Source organism: Pleurodeles waltl, chromosome 4_1 (assembly GCF_031143425.1).
Source record: "Pleurodeles waltl isolate 20211129_DDA chromosome 4_1, aPleWal1.hap1.20221129, whole genome shotgun sequence".
NCBI classification, from domain to species: domain Eukaryota; kingdom Metazoa; phylum Chordata; class Amphibia; order Caudata; family Salamandridae; genus Pleurodeles; species Pleurodeles waltl.
In genome coordinates, this window is record NC_090442.1 from 937,394,759 (window position 1) to 937,415,968 (window position 21,210).

At 44.5% G+C, this 21,210-nt stretch overlaps 1 protein-coding gene across 1 annotated transcript in view; it reads right to left on the reverse strand.

The window, feature by feature from the left end:
- The window catches only part of IL17REL (interleukin 17 receptor E like), a 600,388-nt gene that overhangs the window by 242,408 nt on the left and 336,770 nt on the right, over positions 1-21,210 (reverse strand). The window contains exon 12 of the mRNA XM_069229705.1: positions 18,868-18,925. Coding sequence (XP_069085806.1) covers positions 18,868-18,925 — 58 coding nt within the window. The remainder of the gene's footprint in view (positions 1-18,867; positions 18,926-21,210) is intronic.

Genomic DNA, 21,210 nt, shown 5'->3' on the forward strand with positions numbered 1-21,210 from the left:
TGCACTCAGAAGGACTGCACCAGCTGCACACTTGGGCTTCACCACAAGAAGGACTTTGCCTGGCTTCAACTGGTTCAAGGAGGGACTCCCTGTTTGCTACAGGTGAAAAATTGCTATCCAGAGTCCCCTTCACCAACTCCTGAAGAAAGTGACCAGCTGACCACTGTCCAGTGGCCAAAAAGGAGTTTGCGCCAAGTGCATTCTGGGAGTTGTAGTCCGCACCCCCCAAGGACCATCTCAGAACTTCTGGACCCTTGGGGTGAGCTGTGGACCCCAAAAGAACCTTAAAAGAACATCTGGGTGAAGCCCCAGAAGTTTGGAGAAGATTTGAGAATTTTTGTAAAAAAGCTCCATAGAGGGACCGACCCGCCGCGGAAATTCTAGCCGGCTTGCCTCAACCGCGACCCGGCCTGATTTGGTGGTTCGTCCCGGTAAAGAAAAATCTCCGAAAAAGAGACTAAGTCCGAAGGTAAAAAGTTGACCGGGACCTCCCAGCCATCATATCCGAGAAGGGCTCCATGGACGTCGGATCAAGATCCAGGTTTACCCCGGTCGAAGGATTTTCACCTCGAAAAAACGACTAAGTCCGAAGGTAAAAATCTCCACCGAGGAATCCAGCATCGCGTATCCGGAGAAGGGCTCCAGGAGGTCGGATAGGACTGGCAGGTTCGTCCCGCTGAAGAAAATCTTCAAAATAAAGACTAAGTCAGAAGGTAACTTTTTAACCGAGGCCTCCCGCGACCTGTAGCCGAGCAGGGCTCCATCGCGGTCGGCCTGAAAGTTTGACTTTGCCCCAGTCGAGGTGCAATCAGATGACCCGATTGGCGCTTTTTGTTTCTAAGCGCTAGAAAAATAATAATTCTTTAAAAATTCATATCTCCGGTTCCCTTTATCCGATTTTATTCGTTTTCGTGTCATTTTAAAGATACAAATATAAACTATTTTTATAAATTGGTTTTGGATTTTTAAACTGTTTCCTGTGTTTTATTTAATTACTGTTTTGTGATATTTGAATGCTTTACACACTGTCTCCTAAGTTAAGCCTTGACACTCGTTGCCAAGCTACCAAGGGTTGAGCTGGGGTTAATTTACTGAGACCTAACTGGACCTAAGTGGAGGTTAGTGGCTTGTTGCTCTGTGTAGGTACCTACCTGCCCTTACCAATAACCCATTTCCCAACACTCACTCACTACCTGTCACTGGCTCTCACATACATGCTTCCACATAGACATATAATCACACATACACTCTTGCTCCCACAGAAACATACTCTCACCTGCAAGCATGTGTACAACATACATTTGAAACCATTTTTACTTACCACATCTACACCCAAAAGTCCTGTTCCAGTTTACATTACACTAATAGTGAACGACAGAATATTATTATTATGAAAAACGGGCAGAAATTAAGGAAGGAAGAGTCATTGATTTTGCCACCTCTGAGGCCAGGGGTTCCAAAGGCAGTGCCAAGGTCACAAGGAGCAAGCTGAGGTTAAAGCTGCAACGCCTGGCGAATCCTAAATGAAGTCTATGATATGGGTGCTGGTATGATGCTCTGTGTTGTCAATGATGTCTACTGTGGTAGTTGATAACAATCATGTATATGTGAGACTATGGCCCTCATACTAACCGCGGCGGGCGGCGGTAGCCGCCCGCCATGCGGTAACCGCCATATGGCCGCTCCGCGGTCAAAAGACCGCTGGGGCCATTTCAACTTTCCCGCTGGGCCGGCGGGCGCTAGCCAAGTGAGCGCCCGCCGGCCCAGCGGGAAAGGGGCCTGCAACACTGAAGCCGGTTCCGAATGGAGCCGGCGGTGTTGCAGGTGTGCGAAGGGTGCAGTAGCACCTGTCGCGCTTTTCACTGTCTGCTAGGCAGACAGTGAAAAGCAGGCTGGGGCCCTGTTAGGGGGCCCCTGCACTGCCCATGCCATTGGCATGCCATTGGCATGGGCAGTGCAGGGGCCCCCAGGGACCCCTGGACACCCGTTTCCGCCATCCTGTTCCTGGCGGTAAAGGGGTGGCGGGAAGGGGGTCAGAATCCCCATGGCAGCGCTGCTTGCAGCGCCGCCATGGAGGATTAGCCCAGCCGGGGGAAATCCGGCGGGAAACCGCCGGACCTGGTTTTCCGACCGCGGCTTTACCGCCGCGGTCGGAATGGGCTTTGAAGCACCGCCAGCCTGTTGGCGGTGCTTCAGTCATCTATGACCGCCAGGGTCAGAATGACCCCCTATATATTGTAACTATCACTTTGACTGTAAATAAAAAGCCCTTGTGGTTCCTTTTCAATCCGTAGCACTAATCTAAATCAAATTATAGTCCCTACAATAACACGATTGGAAACTGGAAGTTCCATTTGTAAGTAGATGAAACATGAATTAAGCTGCTTGGATGTTGTCACAGTGGTTTGTTAAATCGTTTTTCTGGCGGTGAGAGGAATCCATGAATATCACTATGGTAGTTACAGTTCCAGTATTCTTAAAGTTCTCAATTTTAATCATCGTATATAAGTAAGTAGGCAGAAATTCATGAATGTTGATTCACCAAGATGCCAGAGGTAGCAGAAGTGACATGGTACTCTTTGTCACGCCCCTCATGACATCACAGGAAGTGACCTCGCACAATTGTGGTGACATTCCATGAAGTGACAGAGTTCAACGTTAAAAGCCTACAATAAAAGCAAATTGCCCTGAAAATATAGATGATGTTGAAGCAGATAAATGCACATTTCTGCCATTCTATGCCAGAGGTAGGCCCATGACAGCCCAAGAGACAAGTTATCATAGTTAGCTAGCACAGCCACCATATTGCCAAGTTTAGTCTCAAATGCCCAGGAATAAGCTTCAAGTGCCCAGAACACACTTGCTTACATAGCCTCACATGCTTAGACATAACCTCTTATACCAATGCCAGCGGGACTTTGGCTAAGGCGTAACTAAAGCTTGTGCAAGAGAAGATAGCATGGCTCGACTGGACCTCCATGGCCTCAGACACCAACTATTACAACTGATTGACATTGGGAGATAAGAAAACAGCTTCCAGGTGTGCGCACACACTGACATCTTTGTGATGTATAGCTATTGGCGTTAATTGTTTCCTGACTAAGCTTATGAGGTGTCATTTTGCAGCTTTTTGAAATAATGCCTAAAACATAGCTAAAACCTAACTAAAAGGGCTCTGTGCTGTGGCATTACAAAGGCTGAGGGGTATCCCCATGTAGTCACCTTGGAAACCTTTTGTGTGGCTCTATCTCCCTGCTAGCACCCACTGCAATGGTGTCTGCAGGAGTTTCGGCAATATGGCTAAGGTCTAAGTAAAACGGATACATATTTGATATCAAAATGTCATGTTGTAAGAGTGCCAGAGTGTAAGAGTGCCAGCATGATGCACTGTAAACAGATTTTAGTATTACTGTATTACCAGATTGGCATTTTGGGATATGGGCTCATGTCACAGAACTTTTATTCAATGCAGCCCTTAAGAAAAGGATTTTTAGGAGACACCACATGGACAGTAAATGTGAAAACAACGCCAACAAAATATATGTAGCAAAGAATTAGTCTCTGTAAGTCTCAAGTGTGCAGAACAGACACAGAATATAAAGCAGCAGTGTAAACTACTCTCACAAAAACAGACAGAGCACAAACAGCAGTTTTGCAGGCCTCTATTACACAAAAAGATACACCATGAGAAGCAGCAGTTCTCATAAAAGAGGCACAGTAAGGCCCCTGCTGTGCAATTAAATCACAAAAAGCATGCACTAAATGGGATGTAGCATTGCAAGCCCCCCTCTAAAAACAGGCATGGAATGACTGCTTTGACTTACCTTATGCTAAAGCAATATAACATGGGAAAACAAAAATGCAGGCTTTAGTCGTAAAACAGATACAACATAGAAGAAGCTGTTCAAGCCTCCCTCGCAAAAGCATTTACATCAGAAAAAGCAAGTGTGTGGTTCCGTCACAATGTGGCGCATGGAAAGCTGCAGTGCATTGCATGCTTCATCCACAAACCGGCAGAGCAAAAAGCATGTAAAGCGGAGGAGGCAGAAGGCCATCCCTCATAAAAAAAAACGCAACACAGGCAACAGTAGAACACGCTCACAACACATATACACCTTAGTCAGCTGCCAAACAGAAGATCAGTGAAGGAGAAAAGCGCACCGTTCCCAAGTCGACTGTTGTATCGCTCACCTTCAGCCAGCTCTTAAATGCAAAACTATTTGCAAGCTCTGATTTAAAGCCTCTGATTCGAATGGCAAAATGTAGCACACTGCAAAATAAAGTCAATTAAAATGCAAGCATTGGTCGAAAGAGTAGCATACTATATGGAATTTGCGAGGCGCACAAACCTAAATGTGATAAACTGCAAGATCAAGTATAGTAACTTTCAAAGTAACTTCAAGTGCACTTTGATTCTAAAACTGAAATTAGTTTTTGAGCCCAAAACTGAGATCCCAGAACTCCTCTAAGCAATCTGCTACAACGAATGGACATCATTTTAAAGATTTTTTTCCATACTGGTGTTTGATAAAATCTCTGCCATGCCCTTTTTGCCATTGGTATGGGAGCTGGCTGTGAATCCTCAATGGTTTAGTATTTGTTTATGTCTAGTCCCGTCTGTGGCTCGCTAACATGTAAAAAAACAAACAAACCATCACACACCCTTTGACCTTGATGATGTCCAGGAAGTGACATCATGTGACCTTTGACCCTAAATGTGCCCAGAAAGTGGTGTCACGTGCCCTTCACCCTGAAGATACCTGAATAATTGACACTGCTACAGAGACATGACCGTTTTAAAAACCACCTATGTTAGGGTACTGACTTGATCTTCGAAAGAGGTGAAAAATATTACTTCAATTATAGTGTACCAGACCTTTTCAAGGTGGGATCAAGGGCGGGTTTCCCCCCTGAGAACATTTTTTAAATAATGTTGGCAAATAGTGTATTAAAAAATACAATTTGCACATAGATTTGCTAAAAGGCTATAGGTGTTTTAAGGTGTGCCAAGATATGCCAAGCTAATGAAACCTGACGCTCACAAGGAGATCACCCCATTATTTTAAATGTGCTATGGATGCCCCCTTAAGTCAAAAGTCGTCCCCATTGTGCCAAGGCCAGCATTATATCATGGGTTCACATGTGCCAGGAGTACCCCCCTTATGCAAAAAATTGCATACAATATCCCTGTGTCAGAATTAATATCATTTACACTGGGTTATACTTATCTCAAATTACCTCTAAAACAGGGCCAGTATTTTGCCAAGGCTTCTCCCATAACGTATGTCATGTTTTCCTCTCTTATGCTATGAAGTTCCAACAATTTCCTTAAGTGTGCCTGTGCCTGCATTTTCCAATGAGTGCTTCTGCCAAGAATTACCTCCAGCATGCCAGTACCGGTATTTTTCACAGGTGCCCATCGTTATAATAATTATTTTCAGTATGCCAGTGGCAGCATTTTCCCATGGGGGCCTCTATAAGGTAAGAATTACCTTTAGTATGCTAGGGGAAATAGCAGACTAGCAAGCATAATACTACCTTATGATTCACACTCACTTTCACTCACTCACTCTCTCACTCATTCTTCTCTGACTCAATCATAGTTACTCATACTCACTTGTACAAACTCCATCGGTTTCACTGATGCTCATTTATTCTCACTCACTAAACTCTCCTTCATTCACACTCTCACTCAGACTTTGATTTGTGTGCACTCACTCTTATTGTCACTCACTCTGACTCAGTCAAACTCAATGACACCTAATCTTACTTATTCTCACTTACAGCCTGTCACTGACTCTCACTCATTACTTTCTACTGACCCTTACTTTAACTCACACAGGCATGCTCACAAACACACGCTTTCTTCACACATATACAGTCAGCCACTGGCACACACATTACATTTAAAAAACTTTTTTTCACTTACATCTACCACTGAACGTCTTGTTGTAGAGTCCTGGAACTCAGTTTTTTATTAAACTAATGGTGAATAATAAACTATTAGTCACTATTAGGGTAATAGAAAATGGGCAAAAACGAAGGTGGTGCAGAATGCTCGAAAGGGTGTGTCTCCACTGTCTTCCTGGCATTAATTTGCTCCCTCCGAGGTCGGGGATAGAGGACGCTAAAGCAGTGTCAAGGGTCGCAAGGGGCAAGTCAGGGTCGCAGTTGTAACCTCTGGAGACCCCTAATTGATGTCCATGACAAAGTTAAGATTACCTTGAAAATAAGTCATCCAGGGACCTCAGAGACACAAAGCTGCAAGATCTTGGAGTGAGTCCATTCCAACGACACTGAAATGTGTTGAGCAGTCCACAGAGAGAAACAGGGAGTGTGGGAGACCTATCAGCCTAGGGAGTTTGCTGATCTTCTCCAACTCTACGCAGCTCATGAAATTCCAGTGGCTGAAAAAATGAAACCGAGTCTTATGTATGGAAAGTTGGAACCAATCTTTGGGCTAATTGGATAGTGGGCCTCCTATTGATTGGGTCCCCCACCACACCACAGGGCCTTGCCTGTGAGCAATTCACACTTTCGTCTGAGAGACACCACTGAGTTTTAAGCATGAGCTCATGTGCAGCTAACATGCACATTTGTTTCACGAGACCTGTTTACTGTTAACTGCTGACATGATCACTGAGCAAGGGGTCCCAGAAGTGCAAGCAAGTGGCCGTGGTTCCAAACCTTGGCCACAGGTGAAGTGCATTAAAAAAGTATGGGAACTGTAGTGTCTTTAATATTATGCATGCTAGGACCCTTGCAGTCCAGGTTGGACTCTAGTCAGGAATTACATAATCTGATGGGAGGTGTTAATGTGTGGTTATGAAAGCTATGAAGCAATGAGAGCCGAGGGCAATTGTATGTTGAAGAATAAAGACGTTTGTTACAGAGCATGCTCTCGGGCTGGAGAGGACACTACAGGAACTGTGATGCTGCACGCAATGGGGACAGGGTCGGAGAGCTTGGGGGCAGGGTCCAAGGTGCGGCTAAAAATGAAATATTCTGTACTTGTTTTGGCCTTTCACCTTCAGGTAGCTACATTTAAAATAATGTACATCTTAAATGAGAAATAAATAAATAAAAAGTTAATTTAATAAGTGGGAAATACGCTACAGTTCATTATGAAACCTCTAATAGTTAATGCACTTCAGAGGTCTGTCTGTAACCAGAAAGTTTCAGAATTAAATCCTGGGTGGTGCAGTGGATAATAGAGACTTTTTCTGCTAAGAAGTTCCAGTTTGTGACAGAAAGCACCGTGAATATGTAAGTCCTTATTTTAAACTTCCATTACACACAGTGTAAGATAGACTTCTACAAAATGCATAAAATGGTTTTTTTTTAAATGGTGATTCCTAAATTTTAATATTTGTAATACCCAGACTGTACGTAATGCAGTATTTTTTATATGACTGTCCCTTAAAAGCATGCATTTCACAGATCAGCTGGTAACTCTTTTGCACTACTGTTCAAAAATAATAAATCAGTGTCATCGCAAAGTTTCAAGTGATTCCATCAATTAAAGAAAGTACCGGCTCCCAAGCACCTTTTACATTTGCACATTGACTAGTTGTGCACATCTGTATTTCTTTCAGGCAAGCAGGCACCAAGGCAAGAAGGCTTGTTTCTTGTTTAGCTGTCTGGCCACCTTTTGTTTCACCGCACAGGGGACTCCCTGAATGACACTTCAGCTGAAGCATTTGAACTAATGGAATTACCCATACAGAGACAGTTGTCTTTTTTTACAAAAAGTAGGGGAATTTGTGACCCATAATTGTTGTCCATGCAGAAAATTCTCAATTTTCATTGTCTTTGCTAGAGCTTTGTTACAGATTTTACCTGGCCATTCTCACACTCCATGTATACCAGTAGACATGCCCTGCGTTTCTTTCTGAAGTTAAGTAGTTCAATTGAAGATAACTAGCACAATATTCAATGTTAACACTGAGATAGCATTGAGGGACATAACCTGGCCTAATGGTATTGCTCTAACCATGGAGGGAAAGACTAGAATAGTACACAGCGAAGTGAAGGCCCTTAGAGATGAGCAAGAGAACTCAACTCATCTTTTGAAAACCTCAAAAAAGGCACTGTACCTTTTCATCACGTTCCCTGAGCCATATTCCCATAAATTTCACAATTTCTGTGGTGTCAGCCTAAATTCTCATTTGGTGGCATAGTGCCTCTACTTGACTCTCTGTGCAGCTAGGCACACCAGTACAACATATACTCATTGGAGGTGTGTGAGCTCAAGACTCAGAACTCAGTAATGCAACAAACAGCACTCAATAATTTATTGTCCAGTCACTGCCTTTCTTTTAACAAAAAAATCGCAGTATTATGCACCCTACTAAATACAATGCATGAATAAACAAATATATAAAGAAATGGCAGGTGGAAATGCCTAAAGTGACACCCTCTAAAGCGTCTCATAATCAAAAGTGTGTGCACACTAAAGATATGTTCTGCAGGTCAAGTAACCTCTCCTTGTATCCTGGACCCAGAGTGCTTCCTGTGTACATGTAAGCATGTAAGCGTTACCTGATCCATAGGACTTTTTAGTGTGAGCCCCACCCTCCACCTTTGGAAGCACCTCGAATAGCCTGCACATTACCAAGTCCTGAACCCTAAAAAAATACAATATCCCAGAAAAGCTTAACACAAAGGGTAGTATATAATAAAAATCAGTCCTACTGGTTTTGTCAGGGTGACCTCAGGAAGGTACCACCTTTTAATGACTTTGAACAATATAGGCAGTGATTTACTGTTAAAAATGCATGTCAATTAAGTTTTCAATGTTCCAGAAAGACAACAACTGAGAGTAGGCTCCTGTAGGGCCTGCCACTCTCCTAGCAGCCAACAGAGCAAAGACAACACATTGGTGGTACTCATGCTCCTCATGGGGTGCTCCTTCTAAACATAGGCACCTTTCCAGGAGATCTCAATGCATCATGGGGGAATATGTGACAGAACAACTAGGTCCTAAACAACTATAGCCTAAACCACTACTGCTAAACAACTAAAAAGTCTCTACAACTAAGTACTGAACAACTACTGTCTGAACAACTATTGTGTCTGAATAACAATTGCCTGAACAACTAATATATATATATATTCTAAACAACTAATAAACCATAAAAACCAAAAGGAAAACCTTCCCATAAAATTAGTTGTTCAGGCAATTGTTATTCAGGCACAATTGTTGTTTAGACAGTAGTTGTTCAGTACTTAGTTGTAGAGACTTTTTAGTTGTTTAGCAGTAGTGGTTCAGGCAAGTAGTGGTTTAGACCTAGTTGTTCAGGATGTTTCCCATCATGGGGTGCCCCTTTAGCCTGGAGTTGATTTTCTGGCTCACAGCAATTACCTCTGAAGCTGACATGGGCCACACCTTTTTTTTTTTCTTTTTCTTTTAAAATCGATATACAAACTGGTGCACACTTTTTGAAGAGTCAGTTCTCTGCATATCTGTGTGTAGCACCTGTGGATCTTCTTCTGGCTGGACAGGAGCCCAATCCCACACACTTTTACATGCCAGTGGTAGAGTTAACTCGTCTTACTTTTCACACCTGCACACTTGCTGCCATACACACAACAAAAAAATGAAATGTTTGAATTTATCTCAGCCACTGTCAATCACTCAGAGGTGCATTCCAATCCATTGTTTTTTTGCTCACCATGCTACCTCAGTTTGGACATAGCCATATGCAAATCAGTCTTGACCCTGCTCCTCATGGGAACAGTCCAGTCCGAACTGCCTGGCCAGTCCTAGGTTGCCTGTGTTCCGGTTCAGGGATGACCTGGCTTGGCAGTTGGGCTGTATTGTTCTAATGGAGCAGGGTCAAGACGGATTTTCATATAGTTAGGTCCAAACTGAGGTGGAATGCTGTACAAAATAATGATAGATTGGGAGCCCAAGAGATTATCAGAGGCTGTGATTAATTCAACCATTCCATCCATCACTGTTCTGTATACTCACTGGCTGTAATGCAGCAGACAACCCTTGTGGGACTTACTCATTCACTCCTCCAGGAAATGGGCATGAGTATGCCATCAGGTGAGGGCCTTTAGTTCTCCGTCTGGTGCCCTGGACCTCTCCAGGGATAACCAGTGTGGTGCACTTCAAATTGGCAATATCACTGGGGCATGGGACCTCACTGGGGGCAAATGGCAAAAATGGGGTAACATCATGCACCCTGTCACAAAATAATCCTGAGGGACACTGGTCCTCTCTGTTGGACATTATTACAAAGCCACTGGTCATTGTAAAGATTTTTCAAGTCTGACAACAGTGGAGACCCCGTTGGGCTGGACCAACATGAATCAACCACACACAGTTTTCTCCATCCCTGTCATTAGAAATTAGATGAAGTTTTCTGAATTTTTCTCCTGGTGTCATCCTACAGCCCTAAATGTGTGGCAATTTCTTAAGGCGATTTGTCAACTGTTCTCCCCACCAATGAGGAGCACCTCAGAACTTGCTCTCCTGTCCCTTTAGCTCTGCTGCATGTTTTAAAGTCTTTGATTCAGCTTCAGCACCCAACTGCCTTCTTACAGCAGCAGGGATCTGTGTAGCACCCAAGGCCTGCTCCTATTTCTGGGCTCCTGGCAATCTCTTTGGACCAAGGTCTTTGTCAGCAGCACCCCTGGGCCTTCAAAGCAGGTTACATTCTTTGCCTGCATTCTTAAGGGTCTTGACTTCCTGACCTTTTGCAGGACACCTTATTTTCCAGAAGCAGTGAGAGGTCCCCCTCTGAGGGTATCCTCAACAGGAATTGTCCACAGATATTCCAGGGGAACCCTCCCCTCCAGGGTCCCTAGCCAGTCCACCCTCTCCTCTCCCACCACGGGAGTCTGGAGGTACTTGCGACACAGATGCAAGTAAACGTAAGTCCAGTGTGTCCCTTCACTCCAGATAGAGGTTCATCCATATGAGATCTGCTCTTCAATGTCTTTTGCAGTTCCCAGTTCTTCATAGAGTGTTTTATTGCAGAGGGCATAAAATGGAGGTGGAGAGTTCCAGAAGGTGGGTGTCATTCATCTGGGGAACGGATTAAAGCATAGCTCACCAACTAGGTAGATATTTTTAACCTTTCACCATATATAAGAAAACTTCTCCTACTCCTATTCTTCTGATCACTAAGAGCATACCATTAAGTGCTCTTGCATAACCGACAGGTCAAGGCGTGCCCCATTCCGCAGCATAAAGGTATGAACCCTATGATGAAGCATTCCACCAAGGAGCACCCCTGGTGGATGACTGTTGGAGCTGCCCTTGTGGCCGGGTCATCCCCTGACTTTTTGCCGCCTTCATCCTATTTTTTCTGACCTCTCGCTGTTGGCTCTAGGACTCTGAGCACTTTATCACTGCTGATCAGTGCTAAAGTGTAGGTGCTCCCCCTTCTAAAGTTGGTTTGATTGGCTTATACCTAATTGGCATATTTAATTTACCGGAAAGTCACATGTACAGTGGTATCCCTATACCCAGGGCCTGTAAATTAAATGCTATTAGTGGGCCTGCAGCGCTGCTTGCGCCACCCACTGAAGTAGCCTTTCAAACCTGTCTCAGGTCTGCTAGCGCAGAGCCTGTGTGCACAGTTTTCTGCCACAGGGACCTGGCATCTAAATTTAATTGCCAGGCCCAGAACTCCCCTTTTACTGGATGTAAGTCACCCCTAAGGTAGGCCCTAGTTAGCCCTAAGGGCAGGGAGCTTTGTATGTAGAAGGCAGGACATGTGCCAAGTTGCGTGGCCTGTCCTGGTAGTGGCAAACAGCCTAACTTGGTGTCTCACTGCTGTGAGTGCTGCCTTCTCATAGGATTGCATTAGAAATGCCCTGTTTTATATGTAGGGGGTATTGTCTGATTTATGAGGGGTAGCATAGGCATGTTTGGTATGGTTGTAATGGTGCCAAGAAATGGTACTTACTGGTGTAGGTGTATTTTCTTATTACTATTACAGGCAGGCCACTTCTAGAAAGTGAGCATTTCTCTGTGCTTATGACTCTGGTGTTTTGCAGCTTATCTTCAATCCACATCTAGGGCAGATTGACAGCTGGGCTTTGTGCATACTTTTCAGACAGCTGTACATAGGGAGGGTGGAGGTGTCACAGAGGTGCATCTGCATACTGAATAGTCTTCCTGGGCTGAGAGAAGGGAGAGGCGGGGCACACCTGCATTTGTAAAGGCTGTGCCCTGGCCTCACACAATAGGGTTGTTTACCCCTAACTGATGTTTGGAGCCTGTGCTGGAGGAGAGAGGGGACAGTCCCTGAATCAGTTGTAACTGGTTGGAACCTCCTCTCCCCTTCCTTTGTAACACATTGTAAAAATGAGTAGAAGTACAGAGGAATTTTCCTCACAATTGGGGAACTCTTGGAACTTATCTGGAACTGGACACAGACTGCTGGCGTGACTCCCCAGGAACCGCCATGGACTGCTGCTGCTGTGCTGACCTGTGCCCTACCTGGTCACTTGGAGGAACTACCATCTGCCTTCATCCCCCTTGTGCTGGCCTGCTGCTGGGCCCTGTCACCTCTGCTCCTTTGTCCTGGACTGTTGTCCCCCAGGGGCAGGGTGCTGTGGCCCCTGACCCCTGCAACTCTACCTGAACAGCGCTTCTCCTGTCCTGGTATAGTGCCTTGAGAGCACTTTTCAACTAGGCTGTATAGAGCATGGGGCGCGCTGTTGCTGTAAATCATTGGCGATTTGGAGAGTGCTTTGTCCCTGCCGATTTCACTGCCGCGACCCAGCTTTATGTTAAAAAGCATGCTGGAGCCACGCTGTCCCCGGTGACCTTGGGGTACCACCAAACGAAAGGAAAGACACGAGCACGTTCCCAGGAGTGCCCCGGGCACAAGCAGGCACCCCCCTTGGTTCCTGCACACATCGACAGACGGGTGGGGAAGAAAGCCTCATCGGAGGCTCCCCACCCCACCGGTCCCCATGAGTCTCCTTCTGCGGAACGGGCAGGGGGGAAGGAAGCCTCATCGGAGGTTCCCCCTGCTCCGAGTAGCCCTTGGTCTGCGTGCTGAGACCCGGGGCCCCCAGAGATCGTAGGCCTTTTCCCCCAAATCACCAGAGGGCCCCTGTTTTGCGTAGTGGAGCGCCGGGGGGCCCTTTTGATCTTTTCATGGCACTGGAGGTGCCTACATCATAAAACCAGGTATTTTTAAAGGACAATATATATGTCATAGGTTCTTTGTATAGACATTATGGATTTATATGTTGCAGCCTATTTTTATAATGTGCAACCTATATGTACTAATGTTCCTTTTATGCGCATGACATGCTAATATGTTTTCTTGACTTGCCATGTGTTTTATAATGCTCTTGGTACAGGCATTTATGATGCTTTCATGACAAGTGCATTTATTTAGTAATGTGACTCCTGACTACTGCTTATGTTGCAGAATACTAAGTAACCTATGTGTTATATGCAACTACTGCTCGTTATGCGGATTAACTGATGTGTAACGTTCTGACAACTGCTAAGGTAGAAGGATATTACTGATATGTTGTGTTTGGTCTAATAATTATGTTGTGTACAATAAAGTATATTTTCATATAACTTGGTGTTGTGTTTCCTTTGTGGTGGGCATAGTGCGTCACATGTGTTGCGTGTGTTGTGCAAACACTTTACACATTGCCTCCAGGTTAGGCCTGACTGCTCGTGTCATGATACCACGGGGTGAGCAGGGGTTATCTAGTCCCTTGCCCTGACTAGAGTGGGTGGGTTCTGCCTCGCTTAGGTGCATACCCTAGCCAACCAGAAAACGTATTTCTAACATTGGTTTGCCAACGGTGAGGACAGGACTTGAGCTTGCACAATACCATTGTGACTCATTATTTCACTACAAAGATTGTGTTTAGACCATCACATGTTTTGATTCTCTTAACTCTCTCTCTTTGGTCTTTTTTTCCTCTTTTCAGTTCTCACGCTTGGATATTTGGATTGTCACACATGTGTTTACTTTACCTTTTCAAAATGGGGCCAACCTTTAATTTAGAGGTCCTGTCATTTTACACGCAGGTGGAGTTAGAGGGGTTCTGTAGAGAGAGAGGGCTGCCAGTGGAAGGGGACCTCAGGAGATCTCTGAATATCTTTGAAAGGTTTGTGACATATGCCCAGGGGAAGAGTGTGCTTATGGGGTACCCAGAGGATCCTGAGTGTAGCGAGGGTTCCCAATTGGAGGGCTCCCAGACCTCATCTCTAGAGAGTGGTGGAAAAACTGATCAGGAGGGTGAGAATGAGCGGGCGGGGACACCAGTTGACAGGGAAGGCCCCAGTGATAGGGAGTCCCTTGCTGGGTCCAGTGTAAGAAGCAGGGCTACCTCTCATTCCTTGACGTCTGATGAGCTAAGAGAGAGGCGGGAAGAGAGGGAGCAGAAGTTGCAGCTAGCACGCCTAGCTGTTGAGGAGAGAAGGGCTGAGGTGGAGAAGGCCTTAGTACAGGAGAGGATGTCAGAGGCAGAGAGGGCCTTTGCCAGAGAGAGACTTGCTGTTCAGTGCAGTCTGAAGGTTCTGGACTCACCAGTGCTGCAGGTGGAGTCCAGTGGTGGCAGCAATGTAGAGTGCTGTAACAAAGATGTTCCTCACATACCCATAGATCTGGTACCGAGGTTCCAAGAGGGAGGTGATATACTTCAGTGGTTAAAGGAATATGAGACGGCTCTGGTAGAGCGCAGGATCCCTGAGAAGGATTGGGGGACTGGCCTAAGGAGCTATATTCCTGAGGAGAGGAGGGGTGCCCTACTGACTCTGGAAGAGAGTGACAGGGAGGGGTATTCCACTATGAAGAATGCACTGATTGAGAAGTATGTTTTTCCCCTGAGCAATACAGAAAGAGGTTCAGGAACTGTAAGAAACTGTCCCACCAGTCTTGGGAGGGGTTTGTGGAGGATTGCTACATTGCACTAGATGGATGGGTGAATGGTAGCACTGTAAACAATTTTGAAGGGCTGTTTAATCTGATTGTCACAGAGCACCTGCTTTGTTGTTGTTTTTCAGGGTTACGCCAATACTTGTCAGTGTGTGAGCTCTCTGACCCCAGGGAGCTTGCAATGGAGGCAAACCTCTGGTTGCATGAGTGGACGCCAGGAGGGGAGCCTAGCCTGCACTGTAGGGCCAGCAGCTCAGAGGGATCCCATTTTGCCAGTAGGATTTGGGTAGGTGGCTGGTGATAGCATTCCGCCTGTCCTGTTGTCTGTTAGTCTCACTCCAGAGTGGAGGAGGCGGAAATCCAGGCATAGGGTTGATAGGGGACTGCGGGCCCCAGTGGAGAACCTGGAGGGTCAGGGTTCCGGGGTCTGCTCTGAGAACAGAGCCCCCCAGGATTGACCTTGGTGAGACCATTTCTGGGCTGGGGGGAATCCAGACTCTGTCAGATGAGCAGAGGTCAGGAGACCTGCGCCTGCCAGACTCCTCTGTGGCCCTTGGGGAATGAGTTTTTCTTGTGGGGGAAAGGTGTGATACATAGGAAGTCCTGGTGTACCAGGCAATGGTTTAACTGCAGGGTGGTGACTCTTTGTTGGATGATCAGGTTCAGGTGTAAACTCTGACCTTATGGGGAGTAGGTGTGCTCCCAAGGAAGTCCTGGTTCACTTGGCAATGTTCAAGCCTAAGGGTATCACCCCTGGACTGGGTAGACATGTTCAGGGGATAAACTCTGATCTGGTTGGGGGGGCAGTTAGCGTGCTCACCCCCGTGTGAAACTTCTGGTGGCCTCTCCCAAGGTGGGGAGATGCAGAACTCTGGAAGTAGGGTCCAGGGAGGGGGAAGCTCGCCCTGGACCCCGGTCCAACCCAAGGGTATCGTCCCTGGGTTGGGTGGTCAGTCGCCAGGTAGTGATCCTGGGCTGGCGAGAGAGTTGTGCAGGACTGCTGTACCCAGCACCCTGCAGTTATGGATTCTGGTGATACCCCTCCTAGGAGAGGAGGGCGGGATCCTAGAAGGAGGTGTAGAGGGAGGAGAGCCTCGCCTCTAGCCCCTGTGGAACCTATGGGTGCGGACCCAAGGTAGGTGAATCAGTGGCAGGGCAGAATTCAAGAACCGATTGGAATTGGAGTGGAGACAGGTTGCTATGCACCTGCGGCTACCGCCCCCGACTCATTGTGGTTTCAGAGACCAGAGGCTCCTTAATGGCCTGGGGCCTGGTTCTGGCCATTGGCAGCTAGAGAGCCCTCGTGGGTTAGTCTAGGTTGCCTGGGAAGCGGTTACATAAAAAAAACTATCGCTTTTTCTCCACTCTGCAGAGGGTTAGCACACATAGAATGGACAGGCTCCTTTTTTTCTAGAAGTATATGCAATTAGGAGGATGAGCCCCTCTGGGAGATTCCTCTTATCTCCCCGATAAACAAGAGGGCATTCAGACTGATTACCAGGAAGTTTGATCATCCATGATTGGAGGTATGCTTCGATCAAAATACCCTCTATTCCCAATTTTGTTTATAAGCCACATCTGGCTATCCTAAGAGATAGTTTGCCTCGGTAGCAGCCCAAGAACATTATTTATGTATTTTCCTCTGCCCTCTGAGCCTAGTGGTGTAGCAGAAAATAAGGGACAATAGAGCTGGGTTGATCCTTGTGTTCATTTCTGAGCTCTAAAGGCCATAATTTCCCTTTTGTTGCTGTATTGTCCTATACCCCTTAATTTTCATGGTGTTTCTAACCTATGTAATACACCTTCCAATTTCTCTAAGCCTTGGATTTCACACTGGTTAGACATCTAGCGCTGGATAGGATACATTCAGAGGTAAAGGGCTGTTCTAATCAAGGAGTAAAACATGTCTAACACTCTCCATGTCCTTCAACCTTCTAGTTTTCTGCGCAACATGGGATTAATTTTTCATGTGGCCTTTACCTACAGGCTTGCAGACAGATTCTTGGTACCCCTCGAAGATATTGGATCTTCTCACAAATTGGTCCCACCTGGATTTGGCAGCCTCATACTTGTGGAGCTAGTGGTCACCTATAAACCTCTTCATTACCCCAGGATGAGTGTTTGGCTTCTTGTTGCCTATGAAGCTTTCAAAACAGATAACGAGAGGTTCATTGTTTATTAGCATTATCCTTAGATATTTCAATGGTCCTTCTGGCCTTGCTTTCTCCGCTCATTGAGCACCAACCAGAGGCTGACTATAGGTTTTTCTCAGACAAGGATTTCTTTTTGTTTACATGAAATCTACTGAAGATTATTCCACTCTCACCCTGAACCCACTCAATCACCTTTCACCTGCATCTGTAATATCCTCAAACTGCTTTGAACCTATCTGTATTCCTCAACCTAGCTCCCTTCCCATCTAAACATTAAAACCACCTTGATGCTGTCTCTCTGGCTCTCCCTGGTATCCTCCTCCTACATTACTCACTGTGAAACCCTCATTGCATGCAGCACTCTATTGTTAGTAGTTGTTTGCACCATATAAGTTGCATACTTATACCAATAACCTTCATGCCAGGAAAAGGACTTGTGAACATGTGGCTATTTTTATAGAGGAACTACTTTAAGTAGATACGGCAAGGTCATGCTGCGGCCAGGGTCTGGTTTTCACCTAAAGATCTATTATCCTTTCACTTATAAAATGACATTTTTCTCCCAGTCATTCCCCATGACTTGGCTACTTTGCACAAACTCTGGGACACTGCAATACTTATCTGTTGTGCCTCCTCCTTCAGGACAACTTAATTTGCGTTTTTGTAGCTTATTAGGTTTTGTTTAAATGAATAAAGGGATCATCAGGAGCCCTGAGAAGATGGCTTTAGTTTACGGTCTCTCTCACATATAACAAGATAGGAGTCCCTCTCATGGAAATAGTCCAGGAAAGATCTATTGAACTGATGGCAGCATCCTGGACTTTATTTTAGTATGCATCCCTCAGGTATATATGTAATGCGTCCACAAGGGTTTCCCTTCACACAATCATGAAACATTCTGTGCTGATGGTGGGAATATTTCTCGCTTAAAATGTTGTTGCCAGAGTCTTGTCTGCTGCCTCTTGCTGAAAAATACTAGCTTAATAAACGACAGATTGTTGCAGTAATTTGGCATAGCTTCATGAATAACCTGTAGACGTGTCTACTGCCTACTTTTATATATACTCACAGTGCTAGCACTAGGACAGGAAAGATAAATGAGGAATAAATACGCACATTTCTTAGCAGTCATTTTCAGTACTATGAGTTCTGGTCTTCCAAGTAATAGGGCCTGATTACGACGTTGGCGGATGGGATACTCCATAACAAATGTGACATCCTGTTTGCCATATTAAAAGCTCCATTATATCCTATGGAACTTGTAAAACGGCAAGCGGGATATCCGTCACGTTTGTGACTGAGTACTCATCTGCCAAAGTCGTAATCAGGCCTATTGTCTTATGTTTCCCTCTACGTACGTCCCGAAGTCAGAGAGAGAGGCTTGGTATAAAGCAGACACTATTGACGGATAGAATCAACCTGGGGAAAGTCTTCATTGACCTCATCTTTATCTTAAGAGGAGTATACACGCAAAGCAATTTTCCTGCTTCTTTTTAGAGCCATAATTAGTGAGTGAAATTTTAGAATCTGTTAATCTGTGTTTTTGTTTTTATGCCAAGGTAGTTCTACTGTGCCAAGCGTGATATAATTTTCTTAATTTACAACATGTGCGTATCTTTTTTCCAAGGGTTAGTCTGTTTTAACATTATAATGTGTATTAAGAAAAAATGTGTCCCTTTGATATGGTGGTGTCATGTTGATGTTACACAGCACTACAATACGCTCATCAACTTTCTGGTTGTTTCTTTTCTCATTACTAGATTAACATTCACCCATCTGGCAGCAATATAATCTTAAAATGAAACTGAACTATGTAAAACACATTTTGTGGTAATTACCTGAAAACTGTCCGTGAGCAAATGGACATCTTAACCAGGACCCTTGTTGTGTCGTAAACTGTAAGTGTAAGAAAACATAATTAATAAAAATATTTTAATATCAGTATGTACTGCGAAGTGTCCTTCGCAGGATATATAAAAGAATATACGTATTTTAATTATGTCTGCTCATTTCTGTGGGTGTTTTCACATCAATTTGGGTCAGCATACTTTAGGATGAAAAACAGCAAAACTATGCCCCAAGGGGCTTTTCACAAAATGTGAATGGTACGTCTAAAAGATGAATCCATCATCTGTAATTTTTTGTAAGAGCCGCATTGTGGAACATGACATTTTGAACGCATTAGATAACTCTGTGGATGTGAAATAAGAAATTTAACACATAACTTCACTCAGTGCGTTAGTTGTGCACGGTGAAAAATCCGATTGAAAGGGATACATATGAACTGTGATCTGAATTGCACCAGGTTTTTTCACCCCTCTGGGATTTAGGGATTACTGAAGAGCCACGCTGAATGCTGGTGGGTAGTATCAAAAATGTTTGTCTTTCAGGGAAAAAACTGCTCCTCTTACTCTTAAGCGAAATGTCGTACAACGTGCTGCATCAGAATCCTCTCTATCCAGCTTATTTTACTTTAGTTACCATTTTAATATTGTCAAGTGATCAGAAAAGTTATCCGAAGTGCGTACTTCGGATGGAAATTAATTTTAGGTATGAGGAATAATTGATATATCTTTTTTCTGTAGACCATTCATTCATATGTTTCTGATGTCTATCAACATCATGTGCATATACCGCAGTCATGGCATACCAAGATTTGGAGTTGGAGTAAATGATGGGTAACAGAAACTGTTTTAGACAGTCAGGTTGTCAAACTTGTTGGGAGTCCTGGTGTCAAAATGGACTCATCAATAATTTAGGAAGATGCATACCGGCTTCCTGTTGTATATTTTCTTTCTCCGCTAGTGGTCTCTGAATTCTGAAGGTGCTTATTGATCTATGTAATAATCAATAAGCAAGAAACAGTATAAACCTGGCTCAATTACATAAACCGTGATTATCGCGAGCCCCAAATTCCACTGAATGCCAAGTCACTTGAATTCACTGTGGACACCAACCTCACCCTCAAGGAATATATTGCCAAAAAACAAGAAGATGGCCTACTACCAGTTCTGTCTTCTAAAAAAAAAAAAAGAGAGAAACCGTTCTATGCAGATAGTGACTTTAGGACTGAGGTTCACACCCTTGTTCTTTGGCATCGGAAAGGTCGTGGCATCCTGTTGCATAACCTTCCAGACTTCGCAATGACACCCATTGAGGGCCTCCTACACGCCACAGCACGTCTCATCCAGAGACGTAAGAAATATGATCCAATTGCCCCCACCCTGACGGAACACCACATGCTGCCCTTGCTGATCCACAGTATCTTCAAATCCAGCTGCATCATTTACAAAGCCATCATGACCAGCATCCCTGCTAATTAACCCTGGTTGCTCCAAGCACACCCACATACAGGACACCATCAGAATGCAGACTAGGAAATGTCAAAAACGAAAAAAACAAGGCAGCATTGCTTTTCCATTTCTGCACCCAGGATGTAGAACAACATCCCTGTATTCACAAGGGCTGCCCCACATTGCTCCTATTTGAGAAAGAGTTGAAGACACATCTCTTTGAAGAGCACATCATCACAATGCATCATTATTCCACAAACAAGTTATCTCTCTCATAACTTGGGGACCTCATGTTTGCCTTTGAAACTCTACATCATTCTGCTTCCTTTTTGGCTATATTTGCACTATATAAATACCATATACATAAACATATACATACATACATCTATCACAATGGGCTTGTAGCCTATGATCAAATTTGGACATTGGAATTTCACAGCAAAGCAAGAGAAACTTTGGATGATCATCTGTAAATAGAACACAGCTTTACAAGTTTTCCAATTGCTTTAGAAGTGTAGACCAGAAAAAGTTAGCTTCTTGTCGCTTAAGTCATTTTAGGTTGGCCCATGAATCTCATTGTGCAAGATACCTGTAAGCCCTGTGAAATCTCTGAAGGTGGATGCATGCACACTTGAGCTCCATGCTTTATGAAAGTCTGACTTCATGAAACTCGCTCATAGTGAAGTATGATTAGCAACCAGTCACTCAAATTAAATATTACTTTTTTTTTTTTTACTTCAAGTTTTTTTTTTATAGTGAAAATGATTAACTGATGTAAGAAATAATGAGGCCAGTAAAAAGAGACGGCAAAGCTCAGATGCCCATAGCAAACAGTCAACAGTGATTTTCAATTTCTTTGCTTATTACTGTATTTACTTCTGTATATAT